Source organism: Rhinatrema bivittatum, chromosome 9 (assembly GCF_901001135.1).
Source record: "Rhinatrema bivittatum chromosome 9, aRhiBiv1.1, whole genome shotgun sequence".
Classification (NCBI taxonomy): domain Eukaryota; kingdom Metazoa; phylum Chordata; class Amphibia; order Gymnophiona; family Rhinatrematidae; genus Rhinatrema; species Rhinatrema bivittatum.
Window position 1 is genome coordinate 36,013,471 of NC_042623.1, and position 19,315 is coordinate 36,032,785.

Genomic DNA, 19,315 nt, shown 5'->3' on the forward strand with positions numbered 1-19,315 from the left:
CAGATTTCAACGCCGCCAGATCTAAAAAAGGTTTGATAAATAGCAAAATTGACTCTGTAATAAGTATTTTTCACTTCCTGAAAAATATGTTTTTCCATAGTTGCTGTTGAATCCAATACCACTCTGAGTGACCTTAGTTCTTTTTTTGGAATCACGTCTACATATTTTAATTTCAATGGTTTATCCAATTCAAAGTATTCCAAATATAATATCTTGGTTTTAGAGGCATTCAACACCAAACATTTTGTTTTCAGCCAGTTTTCAACAGAGGTAATACATTGCACCAGGTTCTTATAACCTTCCTCAAGATCTTTACCCAATGGGGTGGGTATTTGAAGATTGTCACATATAGAGATCGATTGGGAAAGATGTGAGTTGTGATAGGAGAAAGGTGACATTAACAATGATTTTCTTGACAAGTTGTGACATAGGGAAGGTCTGAGGCTGTAACAGAGAGCATAATGGAGAAAATGAGGCTGTGACAGAGGTGATAGGGGAATGAATGGAAGCTATGATAGATAAGAGATGGAGACTGTGATGAGGCATGATGGGAGAGATGAGTGGGAGTATGTCAGTTAAAGAGATGGATGTTTGATAGAGGCCATTGGGGAAGGGAAGGAAGCTGTGACAGGTGACATTCAAAGGGGTTTATCCATGGAGTTATAGAATCTGTTTTGTGAGGGGTAGGTGTCATTAAAAGGTTTAGAGTCAAAGGGCAAGAGACAAACACTGTTATTTACATTCCTAATGAATTTGAATAAAATTGATGCATTTTAGTGTAGGATATTGTTTTCTTTGAGCTTCAGTGAATTTGATGCATGGTGATTTTCGACTATGGTGAGGAATTGTTTGTGTATATACTTTTTGCATTTTAGGGCACCATCTATATGCAGGCTTATGTTTAGAGACTTTTAGTAAAGAAATAAAAGGCTTGATGATGACTGATATATCAGCCTTGAAGCTGAAGAAGATGATGGAACTGAGTCAAAACAGACATTGCTATTAGATTTGATGGGATTAAGATATCTTATGTCTTTTACCACAGGCATGTCGCTATGGACATGTGCAGCATTTGGAGCATCTTCTTTTCTATGGAGCTGACATGAGGGCCCAAAATGCCTCAGGGAACAGCGCTCTGCATATATGTGCACTGTACAACCAGGTGAGAGAGAAAAATTAATCTCAGTCCATCATGGTCTCAACACAACCTTCCATACATTACCCACCCAGGAATAGCGTTGTGCAACTCTGTATGCTATACAACAAGGTATAAAAGAACAATTCATCCCAAATCAGCTTTGACTCAGCCTACTAAGCATCACCCAAACATATATGTGCTATACAAATAAAATTAAACTCGACCAATCCTGTCTCAACCTATCCAACTCAAAACCAGCCCAAAGCACCACACTTTCAGGTTGATTTTAAAAGCGTTGCTTGTACAAAAATGATTACATATGTGTGTATGTGGGCCGTGTGCAAACAACGCAGATTTTAGAAAGCCACAAAATACGCACGTATGTACCCGTTTGTGTGTGAGGAGTAAGGGGGCAGAAAAGGGAAGGGTAACAGGGTGGGGCATGGGCATTCTGGGGTGAAGCAAGACTTACGTGTGTACCTCCGTACTTTAAAACCGAAAAATACAGTGTGCTTCCGCTAGATATCCACATAACTTTACTGCTGCTGATGACCTATACTTTTCAATATATTTATAAATGATCTGGAAAGAAATACGAGAGTGAGGTAATAAAATTTGCACATGATACAAATTTGTTCAGAGTAGTTAAATCACAAGTAGATTGTGATAAATTGTAGGAAGACCTTCTGAGACTGGAAAATTGGGCATCCAAATAGCAGATTAAATTTAATGTGGATAAGTGCAAGGTGATGCATATAGGGAAAAATAACCCATGCTATAGTTACACAATGTTAGGTTCCATATTAGGAGCTACCACCCAAGAAAGGGATCTAGGCGTCATAGTGGATAACACATTGAAATTGTCGGCTCAGTGTGCTGCAGCTGTTATGCTCAGGCTTGTGGACCCTTGGGCCGACGTGAGGATGGAATACCTTGCGGATGTCCCATAGGCTCTCACGCCGGGTGGCGAGGCAGAACAAGAGGTGGGACCAGCTGACCCTTGGCACTGGAGGCTGAGGCGAATATGGAGGCGATGAAGAGACGAGAAGAGGCGCTGTGTCTTCACCACTGGTGGTCTGCGGTCCCCCCGGGAGGAGCCCGTAGGGACCCGACCGCTGGGACTTAGGTGGACCTAGGGAGGTCAGAGCAACGGTGCAAAGGCCAACTGGAGCTTCGCCCTGGAAGCCCGCGGTCCCCCCAGGAAGAGCCCGTAGGGACCCGGGCCGCTGGGACTTAGGTGGGCCTTTGGTGACGGAGTCTTGGAGGAGTCCTAGGTCGAGTGCCAGAGGGTCGTCGCTCACCAGTCCGAAGTCGTGCACCAGAGAATCGCCGCTTGCCAATCCGAAGTCAGGAACCAGAGAATCACCGTAAGCCAATCTGAAGTCAGGAACCAGGAAGACAAAGCAGAAGCCAAGCTCGAAGAACTCACTGGAGCAAGCAGACTGGACAAAGCTCACAGGAGACGTTGCCAAGTCACTGGATGAGCAGAGGAAGCTGCCTTTTATACTTCCTCTGCCCTGGCTGATAGAGAACAGGTGAGGTCATTAAAGGGATGGGTCCCTTTAATTCTGTGGAGGGGGCGTGGCCTAGTGCTGAAGCATGGCGGCGGCCATCTTGGATTTCCTCCATGGAGGAGAGATGCCGCTGAGAGGAAGCAGGACGGCTTCCCCTGCAACGGGCAGCGGGGCCCCGGGTCGGAGCCCTCCCCCGGGGCTCCCATGGTGCTGTGAATCAGGTAGGGGGACGTGGTCGTGGGGCGCCACGGCCGCGAAACAGCAGCAGTCAAAAAAGCAAACAGAATGTTAGGAATTATTAGGAAGGGAATGGTTAATAAAAACGGAAAATGTCATAATGCCTCTATATCGTTCCATGGTGAGACCACACCTTGAATACTGTGTACAATTCTGGTCGTCACATCTCAAAAAAGATATAGTTGCGATGGAGAAGGTACAGAGAAGGGCAACCAAAATGATAAAGGGGATGGAACAGCTCCCCTATGAGGAAAGGCTGAAGAGGTTAGGGTTGTTCAGCTTGGAGAAGAGACGGCTGAGGGGGGATATGATAGAGGTCTTTAAGATCATGAGAGGTCTTGAACGAGTTGATGTGACTCGGTTATTTACACTTTCGAATAATAGAAGGACTAGGGGGCATTCCATGAAATTAGCATGTGGCACATTTAAAACTAATCAGAGAAAGTTCTTCTTCACTCAATGCACAATTAAACTCTGGAATTTGTTGCCAGGGGATGTGTTTAGTGCAGTTAGTGTAGCTGTGTTTAAAAAAGGATTGGATAAGTTCTTGGAGGAGAAGTCCATTACTTGCTATTAATTAAGTTGACTGAGGGGCAGATTTTAAGAGCCCTGCTCGCCTAAATCCGCCTAAATCCAGGCGGATTTAGGCGAGCAGGGCCCTGCGCGCCGGTGCACCTATTTTACCTAGGCCTACCGGCGCGCGCAGAGCCCCGGGACTCGCGTAAGTCCCGAGGTTTTCAGAGGGGGGCGTGTCGGGGGCGTGTCGGAGGGCGGGCCCGATCCGCGCGGCATTTTTGGGGCGTGTTGGGAGCGTTTCGGGGGCGGGCCCGGGGGCGTGGTTGCGGACCGGGGCGGACCAGGGGCGTGGCCGCGCCCTCCGGACCCGCCCCCAGGTTTTACGCCTGGGGGCAGGTCCTTACCTTTGTCGGGGGATTTACGCCTCCCTCCGGGAGGCGTAAATCCCCCGACAAAGGTAAGGAGGGGGGTTTAGATAGGGCCGGGCGGGTGGGTTAGGTAGGGGAAGGGAGGGGAAGGTGAGGGGAGGACAAAAGAAAGTTCCCTTCGAGGCCGCTCCGATTTCGGAGCGGCCTCGGAGGGAACGGAGGTAGGCTGCGCGGCTCGGCACGCGCCGGCTATACGGAATCGATAGCCTTGCGCGCGCCGATCCTGGATTTTAGCGGATACGCGTGGCTACGCGCGTATCTACTAAAATCCAGCGTACTTTTGTTTGCGCCTGATGCGCCAACAAAAGTACGCCAAATCGCGCTATTTGAAAATCTACCCCTTAGAGAATAGCCACTGCTATTATTAGCAACAGAAGCATGGGATAGACTTGGTTTTTGGGTATTTGCCAAGTTCTTATGGCCTGGATTGGCCATTGTTGGAAACAGGATGCTGGGCTTTATGGACCCTTGGTCTGACCCAGTATGGCATGTTCTTATGTTCTTAAGTCTGTAGATCTCGAGTTTTAGGGCTTATAGAACAGGGTGAAGGGTCCGATTCAACTGAGTGGGGTGCAGGATGAAGAACCAGAGGGGTGTGAAAGACCTCAATTTTAATTGGACAAATTGGTGGACTAATTGGAAAACTGGGAATGTGCCTCGTGTGAGCATGTTTTAAAATCCACTGACATACATGTGTAAAAGCCGACGAAGTCCTGTGGAAGACACATGTGTGCTAACTGTGCTTGAGTAATCTCTTAAAATTAGGAGCATACTTAGGTACGGTTGGTGTAGTTTACAATATGGGGTAATTTTCAAAAGGAGTTACATGCGTAAATGTAGCTACTATTGTAGCAATTTTCAAAAGCCATTTACTCAAGTAAATTGCACTTATGTGAATAAATCCTATAGACAAGTCAATGGCATAAATTGTAGCAATTTTTAAAAACCCACTTACTCAAGTAAAGTGAATTTACTCCAGTAAACCTGGTTTTTACTCGAGTAAATGCTTTTTAAAATCAGGCCCTATATGCGCACAGTTGCGTGTACAATTAAAAATGCCAATGAATCTTCGCTCGCATGATAATATAGTAACATAGTAATGACGGCAGAAAAAGTCCAAAATAGTCCATCTAGTCTGCCCTGCAAGCTTCCCAAGGTAGTAACCACCATTCCGTGCAGGTTACCCCCATGTTTCTCCTAAGGGTAGTAACTGCCGCTCCGTGCAGGTTACCCCCATGTTTCTCTTAAGGATAGTAACTGCTGCTCCGTGCACGTTATCCCCGTGTTTCTCTTAATGGTAATAACTGCCGCTCCGTGCCGGTTTAGCTTTTCTATTTATTCCCATCCTCTAGCCTTTTAGGGATTCACAATATTTATCCCATGCCCCTTTGAAATCCTTCACTGTTGCTTCCACCACATATGCTTATTTTAAAAATACCATCATAGTGATTGTCCTCTAAAGACTGCTAAAAGAAGGCAAATTACAGAGCTCTACTCAACTACAACCTCAAATAGCTCAAACTTGACCTGTCATTTGTGTTACACACAGGAAAAAGCTTGCTGTTTACTTGTATTGTGCAAAGAGGATGGAAAGAGGCACAGCATAATCCATATGAAACTCAATATAACCTAACCTATCCAAACCCAGCTCTATGTCTAATCCAAGGGGGTGAAAGGCTGCCTTCATTACATTTCATTTACAGCCATATTCTTTCTCAAATCTATGCCTCTTCCATCCTCGAGATCCTTCTTGGCTTCCCATCTTCTGAATAAAATGAAAACTTATCTTCACCTCTTGAAAGACTCTGCATTCCTCTACTCTTTTCTGCATCTCAGCCCTCATCTGTCATTCCACTTTTACTCAGACCCTTTGTTTTTTACCAATATCTTAGCTTTCTTCTCTCATTATGTGCCTTCCAAATCTCCTGCTCCATACAGGCCTCTTTTCCCTCAGCCCCCACCTTTGTCTCTTCAAACCACTCACACCTCCATGCCTTTTCCTTTCTTTCCCTACTCTGTAATTCACTTCACTTTTTAAAATACCAGGTCCTCTTTTACACCTTTAAGACCATCCTAAAGACATTTTCTGAGAGGTATTCCACTTGTGACCATAGCACTTAGTATGCTCTGTGTGATCTATCACAACATCATGTTTACAGTTGCGCCGTCCTCATGTTTTTTCTTTGGCTCCCTTCTTCCCACTTAAAGGTAAATTTTAAAAGGGGCGCATGGGCGTTCATGAGTGCGCAGTTCCTGGCGCACACACATGAACGCGCTGATTTTATAACATGCGCGTGTCGCCGCACGCATGTTATAAAATCCTATTCCCACACGCACATGCGTTCCCAATTTTATATTGGCACATGCATCTGCGCGCGGGTGCTGACTCGCGCGTGCAAGGGGAGGGAGAATTTTACTTACAAGTGCATGGTGATGCAATCGGGCCTTCCCCAGTTTCCTCCCAGTCCTGGGAACTTCTCTACGCCCCTAGGTACCCTTCTTCCCTTTTCCCCTCTCCACCCCGACCCTTAAAACCTACCTAACTGCCCTATTTATTTTTGTTTTTAAACTTACCTGCTCGATGGAGGAACAGTAAGTGGCCAGCGTGAGCTTCACTAGGACAGCACCTAGTGCTGGCCCCTGCCCTACCCAGATCTCACCCGACCCTCCCCAGCCCACCCCTTTTTACAAATCTGGCTCTTCTGCGCATACTGGGAGATACACGCATGGCCAGGATGCTTGGACAATGCGTGTGGCCCAGCCACTCGTGTATTTCCCGGTTTTGGCATGCGCTGGCAATTACAAATTTGGCTGTTAGATTTTAAATTATGTGGGCAAGAATCCTCTCTCATTTACTGTTCCTGCATTTTAATCATTTTCTGTATCCCTGTATTGACTTAAATGTTTTACTGAACAGTGCTGCATATACTGTCATTGTAGAGAAAAAAATGAGGTGTTTAATAAGCCTAGTAAGACAACATTTTATTCAGTAAAAGAGCAGGGGAATAAAGGCTATTCATTTCTTTCTACTGCCTCTCTCCTCTCCCTCATTCATCTCCTTCTCCTCTCTTTCAGAGCTTCCCTCTGCATATCCTCTCTTGCTACCTTCCTCTGCTTGTCCTGTCTACTTTTCCATTCACCTCTCTATATTTCCTCTCTTGTATCTTTCTTCCTTCCTCCCTCTCGCCACTTTCTGTTTCTATTTCCTTCCTTGTATGTCCATTCCCCCACTATTTCTTATTCTCTCCATCCTTCTTGCCTCCTATTTTCCCATAGATGAGCAGTAGGGGTGTGCATTCGGATTGACCGCATTAGTAAAACGCAACTCATATTTTTTTTTTACTTAAAAAATTGATTCGACATAAACGATCGGATTTCCCACATATCGAACATAGATATGTTCGATATGTGGGAAATCGCGATTGTTGAGCCAAAATAAAAATATAAACCCCCTCACCCTCCTTAATCCCCCCCCCCCCCGACTTACCACAACTCCCTGGTGATGGAGCGAGGAGTGAGGACGCCATTTCTGCAATCCTTGGCGAGAAGCATGTGACGTCGGCGGAGGCCCCCCCAAGCTGGCCAAAAGTTCTTTTTGGGCCGAACGAGCCGTCAGGCGCGAACGAGCCGGGAATCACGTGACGCCGCGTCACTCGACGTGCCACCGACGTCACATGCTTCTCGCCAAGGATTGCAGAAATGACGTCCTCACTCCTCGCTCGATCACCAGGGAGTTGTGGTAAGTCTGGGGGGGGGATTAAGGAGGGTGAGGGGGTTTAAATTTTTTTTTTGCACATATGTACATATACCCAACTCATTGGATTTTTTTTATGTCCATATTGGCCGCAAGTGGGACCCCCTTTCGGACATAAAAAATATGAACATAAAATTTTGCTCTGCACATCCCTAATGAGCAGCATGAATTAGCCAAGCTGTCTGGGACGACCTCCGTGCGGCCAGTTGGCGGAGCTCTGTTAGAACATAGAGTCTTTCAGTACGGTGCGCCTGCGTGGATATTCCCGCGCAGTCCCGGTCCTCTTCAGTCCATTTTTTTCTGTGCACCAACCAGCATGCAGAGTTTTTCTCTCCTATCAGAGAACAGTGTTAATTAAAAAAAGAAGAAGATTTTTTCAACCATGCCACGGTCGCCTGGCTTCAAATTCTGCCAGTGCAGCAAAATCATGTCCGTGACTGATGGCCACTTGAGGTGCTATCTGTACCTCGGTCCGGACCACAAGCAAGCGACTTGCAGGACTGCGGATGCATGTCCCCCCGTGCCCAACAGCAGCAGGCTGCCAGGATTGTGAAGCTAAAAGAAGCGGCATCGGGCTCGTATGCCCCCAGTGAGGAATCAGCCCAGACCTTTCAGAGACCCTCCCGGGCCTCCAAAGCATTGATGCATTGCAGAGCCTTCTCAATAGGGCATCCCGGTTTGTCCAGGCCGGCACCGAAGCGAGCTCCCATCGTACTGACGCCCAGCACAGGGGATGTGTCGGTACCTCCGATGCCGCCATCAGCGCTGCTTGGCGTCAAGCTCCCAACGCACCACCGATACACCTATGCAACCAAGTCGCAGCATCGACCACATGAACACACTGCAAAGCACAAGCACAAAACATCGATGACACACCGACGCAAAACAATGCCGATGCCGACTCCATCAATGCCAGCCCTCCCAGAGCCCCGAAGAAGCACTCGTCTGGGCATAAACACCCTAGGGAAGCTTCTCCTCTGTTGGGGGTGGACTCTGATGTAGTTCTGGCATCTCCAATCACCTCTCACAATTCCTCTGCCTCATCTAGAGTGTATTCGGGCCTGTGCATTGCCTCCCAGCACAAGGACAAATCAAGCTTCCAGGAGCCGTTGAAGAAAAAGGATAAGCGGCCACCTAAGGATATCCTCAGACCAAAGAGACCCGACTCCAACATACTTCTGGCAGCAGTACCACCCAGAGGTGCTCCCAGAGAACCTCCGCCTGCCCCCCAGGACACCTTAGCCTTCCAGGCCATGTCACAGATTTTGCTCATCTTGTTCCAATTCCTCAAGACAGTTGAGCAGCAAGGACAGCACCAGGATGAGGCACCCCTGGAGGCCCCCCATCTCCACAGGAGAGCCTCAGTCCAGGACCCTCTTCTCCTTGTCCCCGCTCACCGGCTTCTCCTCCTTGGGACGATTTCCCCCAAGCACTTTCCACTTCTCCAGGATCCTCCACCGGATATCCTTCAGATCCTGTGGAAGGACAGCCAGAACTGGTATCTCCACCTGAGGATCTTTCATACTCCAAATTTGTGGAGAAGGTGGGGCAACACTTAAACATCAAGACCTGGAAAATACCTGACCCGAGAGCAGAAGTCCTGGGTATCCTAAAGATTTTTGAGTCCCCCTCAGAACCCAAAGGGCTTTCCCTCCCATGTAACGCAATTCTCCTGGGATTACCTGCATCTACCATTGCCCCGCTTCAACTATTACAAAATGCGGCTGCACGTCTACTTAGTAACCTCAAAAAATCAGATCATATCACTCCACTACTCAAGGATCTTCATTGGTTACCTGTCTTTTACAGAGTACAATACAAGACTCTTTCACTGATACATAAAGCTTTGTAATATAGCAAGTCTGAATGGATGGATTCATCACTCCGTTTTCAAACATCAAGAAGATCTTTATGATCCACAAATACCGGTCTACTTATAATTCCATCTCCCAAAATATCCCATCTTATTTCAATGAGACAATGTGCATTTTCAAACGCCGGCCCGATATTATGGAATTCCCTTCCAATCGAATTAAGACTGGAATCTTCTTCTAAAAAAGAATTAAAAACATTACTTTTTCTAAAAGCTTTTTCAACATGATAATAACAATATTCTCCTAATCTCAATTAATTACTTTATTTTCCTCCATTTTCTATCCTTTTATTTTGCAATTACTTTGTATATTATTTTCTTTTAACTTTACAAATTGTATTTCTCTTTCATTCTTATTATATGTGAACCAATATCACTACTGATGTTGAATGTCGGTATACAAAAAAGTAATAAAAAAGTAATAAATAATGCCATCTTAGATGCTGTATTGACCAGAGTCTGGGAATCTCCTTTTACCGGACCACCCACCTCCCACAAAACAGATTTAAAATTCCATATTAGACAATTGCCGTTCTACTCCATGGAACAGCTTCCACATGCTTCAGTTATAGTGGAGTCTGTGATGCAGAAAGCAAAGAAGTCACGTCTGCATTCAACCCTCCCCACCCCCCCCTTTCCGGGAAAGATCCCAAGCACTTAGATGATTTTGGGAAGCAGGCCTTTCAGTCAGAGATGCTCAATGCCAAAATTCAGCAACACCAATTTTATAGTACACAATATCTATATGAGTATCTGCAATCACTAAAACCATTGCTACTGGAGGCTTCCCCAGACCACCGACGACCTGACCAGTTCCATGACCTAGAGGAAGGGCTGTGCCACCTCCTCTGCACTATTTATGAGGCCTTCGACACCTTGGCCAGATTTACAGCAAACACCATTGTGGTGTGTCATTTAGCATGGCTTCGAGCGAGTGCAATTCGTGATGACGTGCACGAAAAGCTGGCCGACCTCCCTTGTCTCCCGGACAATCTTTTTGGAGACAAGTTACGGGAGACTGTAGCACAAATCAAGGAGCAGAAGGTGGCCGTTATGTCGTTAACTTCTTTTTTGGATTCAGCAGCTGCCAGGCACTACTACCCATCATTAGGGATGTGAATCGTGTCCTCGATCGTCTTAACGATCGATTTCGGCTGGGAGGGGGAGGGAATCGTATTGTTGCCGTTTGGGGGGGTAAAATATCGTGAAAAATCGTGAAAAATCGTGAAAAATCTAAAAATCTATAAATCGCAAAACCGGCACATTAAAACCCACCCCCGACCCTTTAAATTAAATCCCCCACCCTCCCGAACCCCCCCCAAATGAGTTAAATAACCTGCGGGTCCAGCGGCGGTCCGGAACGGCAGCGGTCCGGAACGGGCTCCTGCTCCTGAATCTTGTTGTCTTCAGCCGGCGCCATTTTCCAAAATGGCGCCGAAAAATGGCGGCGGCCATAGACGAACACGATTGGACGGCAGGAGGTCCTTCCGGACCCCCGCTGGACTTTTGGCAAGTCTCGTGGGGGTCAGGAGGCCCCCCACAAGCTGGCCAAAAGTTCCTGGAGGTCCAGCGGGGGTCAGGGAGCGATTTCCCGCCGCGAATCGTTTTCGTATGGAAAATGCCGCCGGCAGGAGATCGACTGCAGGAGGTCGTTCAGCGAGGGTTCCGGCGCCTCGCTGAACGACCTCCTGCAGTCGATCTCCTGCCGGCGCCATTTTCCGTACGAAAACGATTCGCGGCAGGAAATCGCTCCCTGACCCCCGCTGGACCTCCAGGAACTTTTGGCCAGCTTGTGGGGGGCCTCCTGACCCCCACGAGACTTGCCAAAAGTCCAGCGGGGGTCCGGAAGGACCTCCTGCCGTCCAATCGTGTTCGTCTATGGCCGCCGCCATTTTTCGGCGCCATTTTGGAAAATGGCGCCGGCTGAAGACAACAAGATTCAGGAGCAGGAGCCCGTTCCGGACCGCTGCCGTTCCGGACCGCCGCTGGACCCGCAGGTTATTTAACTCATTTGGGGGGGGTTCGGGAGGGTGGGGGATTTAATTTAAAGGGTCGGGGTGGGTTTTAGGGGGTTTTAGTGTGCCGGCTCACGATTCTAACGATTTATAACGATAAATCGTTAGAATCTCTATTGTATTGTGTTCCATAATGGTTTAAGACGATATTAAAATTATCGGACGATAATTTTAATCGTCCTAAAACGATTCACATCCCTACCCATCATATAGGAAGCCTTACTACCAGCGGCACTCCTACAGACCTTACCTGTCTTACCATCTGCAACCATATCCGCCAACTCACCCACAGTTGCCTCAGCAGCCTATGGCTTGTTAGCACCAGTGCCTTCCTCGGCAGCCTCGCCCACTTCCGGACACCAACCCCCCTAAGTCCCCACAGGGTTTTTAGGGGATGTGAAACCATCTCCACCGCTACCAATAGGGGGCAGGTTCTCCCACTTTCTTCCAGCATCGGAGGTGATCACCTCTGGCCATTGGGTCCTAAGGATAATCAAGGATGGCTACTCCCTCAATTTTGCATCTATTCCGTCTATTCCGCATGCAGTGCGCCAAAGACAGCTCAATGCACAGCGCAGGTGCTTACAAGAGGAAATCACCAAATTACTCTGCCAGAGCTGTATTCATGAGCTGTCTTCTGCTCAGCTCCACCAAGGGTTCTACTCCCAATACTTCTTCATACCCAAGAAGTCGGGAGATATATGACCCATCCTGGATCTGCGTTCTCTCTACAAATACCTAACGAGGGAGAAGTTCAAGATGACGATACTCAAGTCCATCCTGCCTTTCCTTTGTCCCAACGACTAGATGTGTTCACTCAACCTCAAGGATGCCTATTTGCATATCCTGGTGCATCCCACATCCTGGCAGTACCTGTGCTTCATGGCTGATGGCTGCCACTTCCAATACAAGGTGCTCCCTTTCAGCCTTTCCTCAGCCCCCAGAGTATTCACAAAATGCCTAGCAGTAGTGGTGGCTCACCTTCGAAGGCAGGGATTCAACTGTTCCCCTACTTAGACTGGCGGCTGGTACCTCCAAGTCCTTCACTCCTGCACGCCCATCTGCTGGCAACCAACCATTGTCTGGACAGCCTAGGGATGCTTGTCAACTACGAGAAGTTGAATCTGCAACCCACTCAGATCCTACAATTCATTGGGGCTTACATCGACACCATCCAGGACAGAGCCTTCTTCTCAGAATCCCAGGCCCTTGCCCTCACATTGCTTGCCGGCCACCTACACAAGGCCACCAATGCCCCTGCCCGCCAGATCCTGACCATCCTCTGGCACATGGCCGCATCTGTATATGTTGTTCCCCACACTCACCTCCACATGCTTCGTCTCCAGTGGGGTCTGAAGTCCCAATGGAGCCAGTTCTTCAATCCTCTCTCCACTCCTGTCACCCTCACATCCAGCATGAAAGAGGATTTGGAATGGTGGCTAACACTGTCGGTACTTGAGACAGGATTGCCTTTACGGCTCCCAGCACATCACACCATCCTCACCACTGACGCCTCCACCAATGGGTGGGGTGCCCACCTAGTCCACCTCCAGACTCCAGGCCTGTGGCCCAACTGGAAACGATCACAACAGATCAACCTCCTGCAACTCCATGCCATTTGGCATGCTCTTCGGGCTTTTGAACGCTCACTACAGGGGAGGACGGTCATGGTCCACACGGACAACCAGGTCGCCATGATCTACATCAACAAAGAACGAGGGTCTGGTTCCTGGAACCTGTGCAGAGATGCCATATGGATCCTAGAATGGGCAGAAAGCAGATCAGTCACCCTGCAGGCCACTTACCTTCAGGGCATAAACAACTCCAGAGCGGATAGACTAAACAGAATCTTCCACCCCGACGAGTGGGAGCTTCATCAGGACGTGGCAGAAAGACTCTTTCAAACCTGGGGTCTTCCTCGCGTCGATCTTTTTGCTACAGAGCAAAATCAGAAGTTGCAGACCTTCTGCTCGGTGTACCCCATTACCCGGCGCCTAGCTCAGGATGCATTCCTCATCGAATGGACGAGGGATCTTCTCTACGCTTTCCCTCCCATACCCCTGATATCTCGCACAGTCCAGAAGTGCATCGCGGACAATCCATATCTGATACTCATTGCTCCAGCATGGCCCAGACAACTGTGGTATGCGTATCTAGTTCGGCTATCTGTGGACACACCGATTCCCCTGGGCAACAGTTCAAATCTACTCACCCAGGAAGGGGGCTCCTTGCTTCACCCCCTTCACTCATCCCTGCATCTCACCGGGTGGAGATTGAAAGGGTAGTACTCCACCACCTGACCCTTTCTCCGCAGATTCGGGATATACTAGTTTCCTCCAGGAAGCCCTCCACCAGTAAGAATTATCAAAAGAAGTGGATCTGCTACTCCACCTGGTGCTCAGAACACAGTATGGACTCATTCACCTGCTCTCCTGAGCAACTGCTGGTGCCATAGCAGCCTACCATTCCCTGCATAACGAGACCCCAATCTCCTGTCATCCGCTCATCTCCAAATTTATGAAAGGTGCTCTACGCCTGAGGCCTCTGATTCAGAAGCCTCCAGTTCCATGGGACCTAAATGTAGTCCTGGTGCAATTAATGCTACCACCCTTTGAGCCTCTGGACACTTGTCACCCCAGATTCCTCTCCTGGAAGGTACTATTCCTAGTCGCCCTGACCTCAGCGAGACACGTTAGTGAGTTGCCAGCCCTAGTGCACTACTCCCTATACCTAGAATTCTACCATGTTAAAGTCACACTGCGTCCACACCGAGCATTCCTTCCAAGGTGGTTTCAGTCTTCCACCTCAATCAGACCATTGCCCTTCCGACCTTTTATCCAAAGCCGCACAGCAATGATGGCGAATGGAGACTCCATACATTAGATTGTAAGCATGCACTTGATTACTATAAATGTCTGACTCACTCTACGCACAGAGCCTCCCAGCTTTTTGTCTCATTCAGCCCGAATGCCCCGGGACTTCCAGTTTCCAAGAGAACCCTTTTGTCCTGGATCTCAAACTGCATACAGTTCTGCTATCAGAAACGTTTGGAAGCCTTAGCAACCTCCCCTAAGGCTCACCAAGTCTGCGCTATGGCAGCTTCCATCACATTCCTTCATGAGGTACCCATTCTGGACATTTGCAGGGCTGCCAACTGGTCTCTGCTACACACATTCACAGCCACTACTGCCTGGACAAGCAGACCGCAGCAGACGCGGACATGGACAGAACTATCCTGAAATCGGGCACTTCTTGAGCACTGGAAAGCTAACAGCAAGAACTGTCTGCCTACATTCTCTTCTGTCTTGAGAGCCCTATCTGACCTCACTGTCAGGACATACTCAGAGACTTTGTGCTCAACACATCAGCTGGGGACTCCCAGACAGCATGGCTAATTCATGCTGTTTATCTACAGGAAAAGAGCAAGTTTGTTTACCGTAAATGGTGTTTTCTGTAGATAGCAGAATGAATTAGCCATGTTGACCCTCCCGCCTCCCCGGACAGTTGTTGTTCCACTTACGTCTTGCTTGGAAATGGACTGAGGAGGATCGGGGCTGCGCGGGAATATCCACGCAGGCGCACTGCACTAAAAGACTCTATGTTCTAGAGAGCTCCACCATCTGGCCACCAGGAGAATGTCCCAGACAGCATGGCTACTTTATCTGCTATCTACAGAAAACACTGTGTATAGTAAGCAAACTTGCTCTTTCTACCCTTTGGGCCTTTCTTTTGTCTCTTTCATACCCCTCTTTATTTTTTCCTCTCATCTGCTCTCTCTTCCTTGTCCATTTCTCTTTTCTCATCTCTCCTATTGAAATACATTTTAAAATGTGTTAATTTTTTTACTTGGTGTAGTTACTGGTCTGTTAAGTTGTATGTTAGTATTAACATTTTTTTTTTAAATATTTCTTTATTGAATTTTTACACAGTGATACAATGCTAAAAAAACAATGAAAGGTGGGAATCATACAACTGGTAAACACCATAAATCAAATATAAGAAAATAAAAAACAGCAGATTACCCAACCTAAATTCCATATAATAGGGGGAGAACAAAAGAAATAATAATAATAAGCAAATATTTGTCAAATATTCAATGCTACATGGCACAAAAAAAGCGACTTAAATTACCCCCACTACCTGAAGTTACTCAGCACTGTTGTTTTTATCTAACAAAAAGGTCTTTAAATGGGCTCGATCTATAAAGATATACTTATTTCCTTGGAAACTCAAGGTTGTTTTGAATAGAAGGTGGCTTCTAGATCTGCTTTAACTGCAGGAAGAGCTTCCTTCTAAGCTGAGTTGTGTACACATTTACCACAAAACACTTAAAGATAAATTTTAAAAGGGCTGTGCACGTCCCCTTAAATATACACTATTTTATAACTTATGTGGGTATGTCTGGAGCTGTTTGCTACTACTCCTTGTTAGGCACAGGAGTCCATTGTGGAGAGAGCGAGAGAAAACCTCCTTATAGGACTCTGCCTGATACTCTATATATGGACCATTGTAAGGGGGCACTTTGATTTGGGGGTGAGTTTTTGGGAGGTGGGTTTGGGTTAGGGGGGTATTGTTATAGACACATTCAGAGGTATCCATTGTAAAATTGACCTCAATAAAGAATTGTTGACCTTACAAGTGATGAAAAGTAGTTGATTTGTACAATGCATCTAGCAGAGACTGCACTGTACAAATCAACTCCTTTTCATCACTTCTGTTTGGGGCTGCCGTCAGGAATGATGTTAGGTGCAGAAGGAGTCCCCCCAATACACGCTGCTAACTGCAGCAATTGGGAGCGGTGTCAGCAACAGAAGGTAGCGTTCTCCCCGTGTTTTAAATGTTTAATCATATATTGGTGCAATGTGGCCTACTTGCCACTGAGCAGAAATACAAAGGTATTTCAGAAGTAACACAGAAGTAGTACTACTTAGCACTACCAATACTACTACTACCTCTGCCAGAATAAAAGAGGAATACTACTACTACTAGTACTACTACTACTACTGTCTCTAACACTCATTTGTCCCTCTTTCCTTGCCCCTTTCTTTTCCTTCTCCCTTGCCTCTCTCTCCTCTGTTCTGTTTTCTCAATCTGCTAATTTCTCCCTGTTCCCCTGTTTGACTCTAATGCTTCTTTCTCCTCCACCAACCCTGGTTTGTCATTCTTCTTCCTGAATGGATTTTTTTATTATCACTTTTTGCAGGAAAGCTGTGCTCGGGTCCTCCTGTTTCGTGGTGCAAGCAAAGAAATTCGAAATTACAACAGCCAGACTGCTTTCCAGGTAAGAGCCCTGCTCCAATGAGTGACACTGCAGAAGTGTGTCAACTAGAGATGTGAATCGGAACCGGAATCTGATCGGTTCCAGTTCCAATCCAAATCTTAAAATTTTTATCGCCCAGCCCGATTTGAGTTCTGATTATCGGCTGCGCCCGATCTGATAATCAAAAAACCCTCCCCCACCCTCCCGAACCCCCAAAAAAGGTTTTAAAATTACCTGGTGGTCCAGCGGGAGCGCGGGGAGCGATCTCCTGCTCTCAGGCCATCGGCTGCGTTAATAAAAATGGCGCCGATGGCCCTTTGCCCTTACCATGTGACAGGGCAAAGGTAGCGCCGACGCCATTTTGAATATTGGCAATACGGCCCGAGTGCAGGAGATCGCTCTGGACCCCCGCTGGACCCCCAGGGACTTTTGGCCAGCTTGGGGGGGTCAGGAGGCCCCTCCAAGCTGGCCAAAAGTCCCTGGGGGTCCAGCGGGGGTCCGGGAGCGATCTCCTGCACTCGGGCCTTATTGCTAATATTCAAAATGGCGCCAGCGCTACCTTTGCCATGTCACATGGTAAGGGCAAAGGGCCATCGGCGCCATTTTTATTAACGCAGCCGATGGCCTGAGAGCGGGAGATTGCTCCCCGCGCTCCCGCTGGACCACCAGGTAATTTTAAAAGGTTTTGGGGGGGGGGGGGGGGAGGCTAAGGGGGTCATTTTAAAGGGTCGGGTGGGGTTGTTGTTTTTTTTTAAATTGTCAAAAATCGTAAAAAGTCGTCAAAAAACGATTCACATCCCTAGTGTCAACAGAATTGTTCACCTTACAAGCAACAAAGCAGCCTTCCTGCTTCCACAACTATCTCTGTGCATTGCTGGACAAGGGAACATATATCTATTTAGGCAGAGATAACTCACTTCAGACTCTCCCTAGAAGACTCTCCAAGCAAGAAAATGTACGTCATAATTCAATAGTACATTAACCTTCTCAGATGACAAGCAATATCAATGACCAGGCGAGTAGAGAACAAGACACACCAGCGGAGAAATCCAAATAATATAGGAGTGTGTCAAATCAGATGAATCATCTACAGGCACAGAGACTGTAGTAGAGTAGAGAAACGCCATCCAGCTACTCGCAAGTTTGTTTTTTTAACCGTCTGCACGGCTACCTTGAAACTTTGTATCCTTGACCGCATCTACAAAGATTTGTCCCCTAACCACATTGGTGAAGATCGTCTTTGATCTCCTGCTCTGTCCCTCCTGATGCAGCCAGTGTGAAACACAGCCGTTGTCAGGGGACTAACAGTGCTACTACAACTATTTGATATATTGTATTTATATGCAAGATACATCTGCCTGATAATTGTACTGAGAGAATAAATACCTTGTCTACTCTACTATGGTCTCTATGCCTGTAGATTCATCTGATTTGACACACCCCTATATTATTTGGAAGCAATATCAATGAACATGTGACACTTTCTTAGAAAGCTTTTGAGCATGTGTAGAGGTTTCCCATACGAAGCCAGACTTGCTACCCCTCAGTTTTAATATTATCTGTCATTGGAGGTTGTCCTGCTAGGCTGCTAGTATCTGCATTCAGCTACCAAAAAACTCTTCAGTCAGGTGTCTTGTTTTTCATCTCCTCAGTCTCACTAATTTTTTTCATTTTTGTTTTTTCTCATTCTCCAAGAACAAGCAGGATGGCAATCCACACACATGGGTGACATCATTGGATGGAGCCCAGAACAGAAAATATATATCAAAGTTTCTAGAACTTTGACTCAGCCTCTCTGAGCATGCCCAGCATGCATTATACCACATATCCACTAGGGATCCCCTGAGTCTCTCTTTTTTTTTGTTTTTTTTTTTGGGGAGCCTATTGTTTGTGGCATTTGAGTCTCTCTAATTTAATTAAACCTCTTTGAAGTATCTTTCATGTTTTCTTGGGTGTTTTTCTCATCTGTACATGCGCAGTATTGACACAGGGTCCTCCTGGTTCTCCTCAGCATCCTAGCCAGGTTTCTCAGTGTTAAGTAAGTTTTCTTTTGCAAACGTTACTTCCCGGGTGGTGGAGCCTTCGGTACCCACCAGCCATCGTAGACCATCGCCATCAAGTTCGATTTTGCATCCCTTTTGTTCTAGGTTGGCATGTCCATGTCCAGGTTTAAGCCATGCCCTCGATGCTCGAGGACTATGTCGATCATGGACCCCCATGATAAATGTATCCTGTGCCTCAGGGTATCACAGAATATCTGGGGTTTCAGGATTGCTCCCAGATAACTCCAAAAGGACATATGATCTGGCTTGATAAGATGGAATGACTCTTCATGTCAGAGGAGGCTAGCCCTTCAGCATCAGAAGCGTCAACATCAAGGAGCCATGGAGCTGCACCGATGGACACCGAGCCATCAATATCGGCAGGATCATCGATTCTGTTGGTGTTGGTGACTGCCAGGATGCTGGAGGCAGGCCATCATCTGCTTCCCCCAGGTCGAAGACATCGGGTTCATTCTCTTCAGCCTCAGCACCGGGAAAGGACCAAACTGAGCACCGAGGGAAGCCGAGGAAGCATCGG

The 19,315-nt window shown here is 47.2% G+C and overlaps 1 protein-coding gene across 4 annotated transcripts in view; it reads left to right on the forward strand.

Moving 5' to 3' along the window:
- The window catches only part of SHANK3 (SH3 and multiple ankyrin repeat domains 3), a 1,690,229-nt gene that overhangs the window by 713,427 nt on the left and 957,487 nt on the right, over positions 1–19,315 (forward strand). For all 4 annotated transcript variants that reach the window (XM_029615063.1, XM_029615061.1, XM_029615060.1 and 1 more), the window contains 2 exons: positions 1,046–1,162; positions 16,679–16,756. In XM_029615063.1, coding sequence (XP_029470923.1) covers positions 1,046–1,162; positions 16,679–16,756 — 195 coding nt within the window. The remainder of the gene's footprint in view (positions 1–1,045; positions 1,163–16,678; positions 16,757–19,315) is intronic.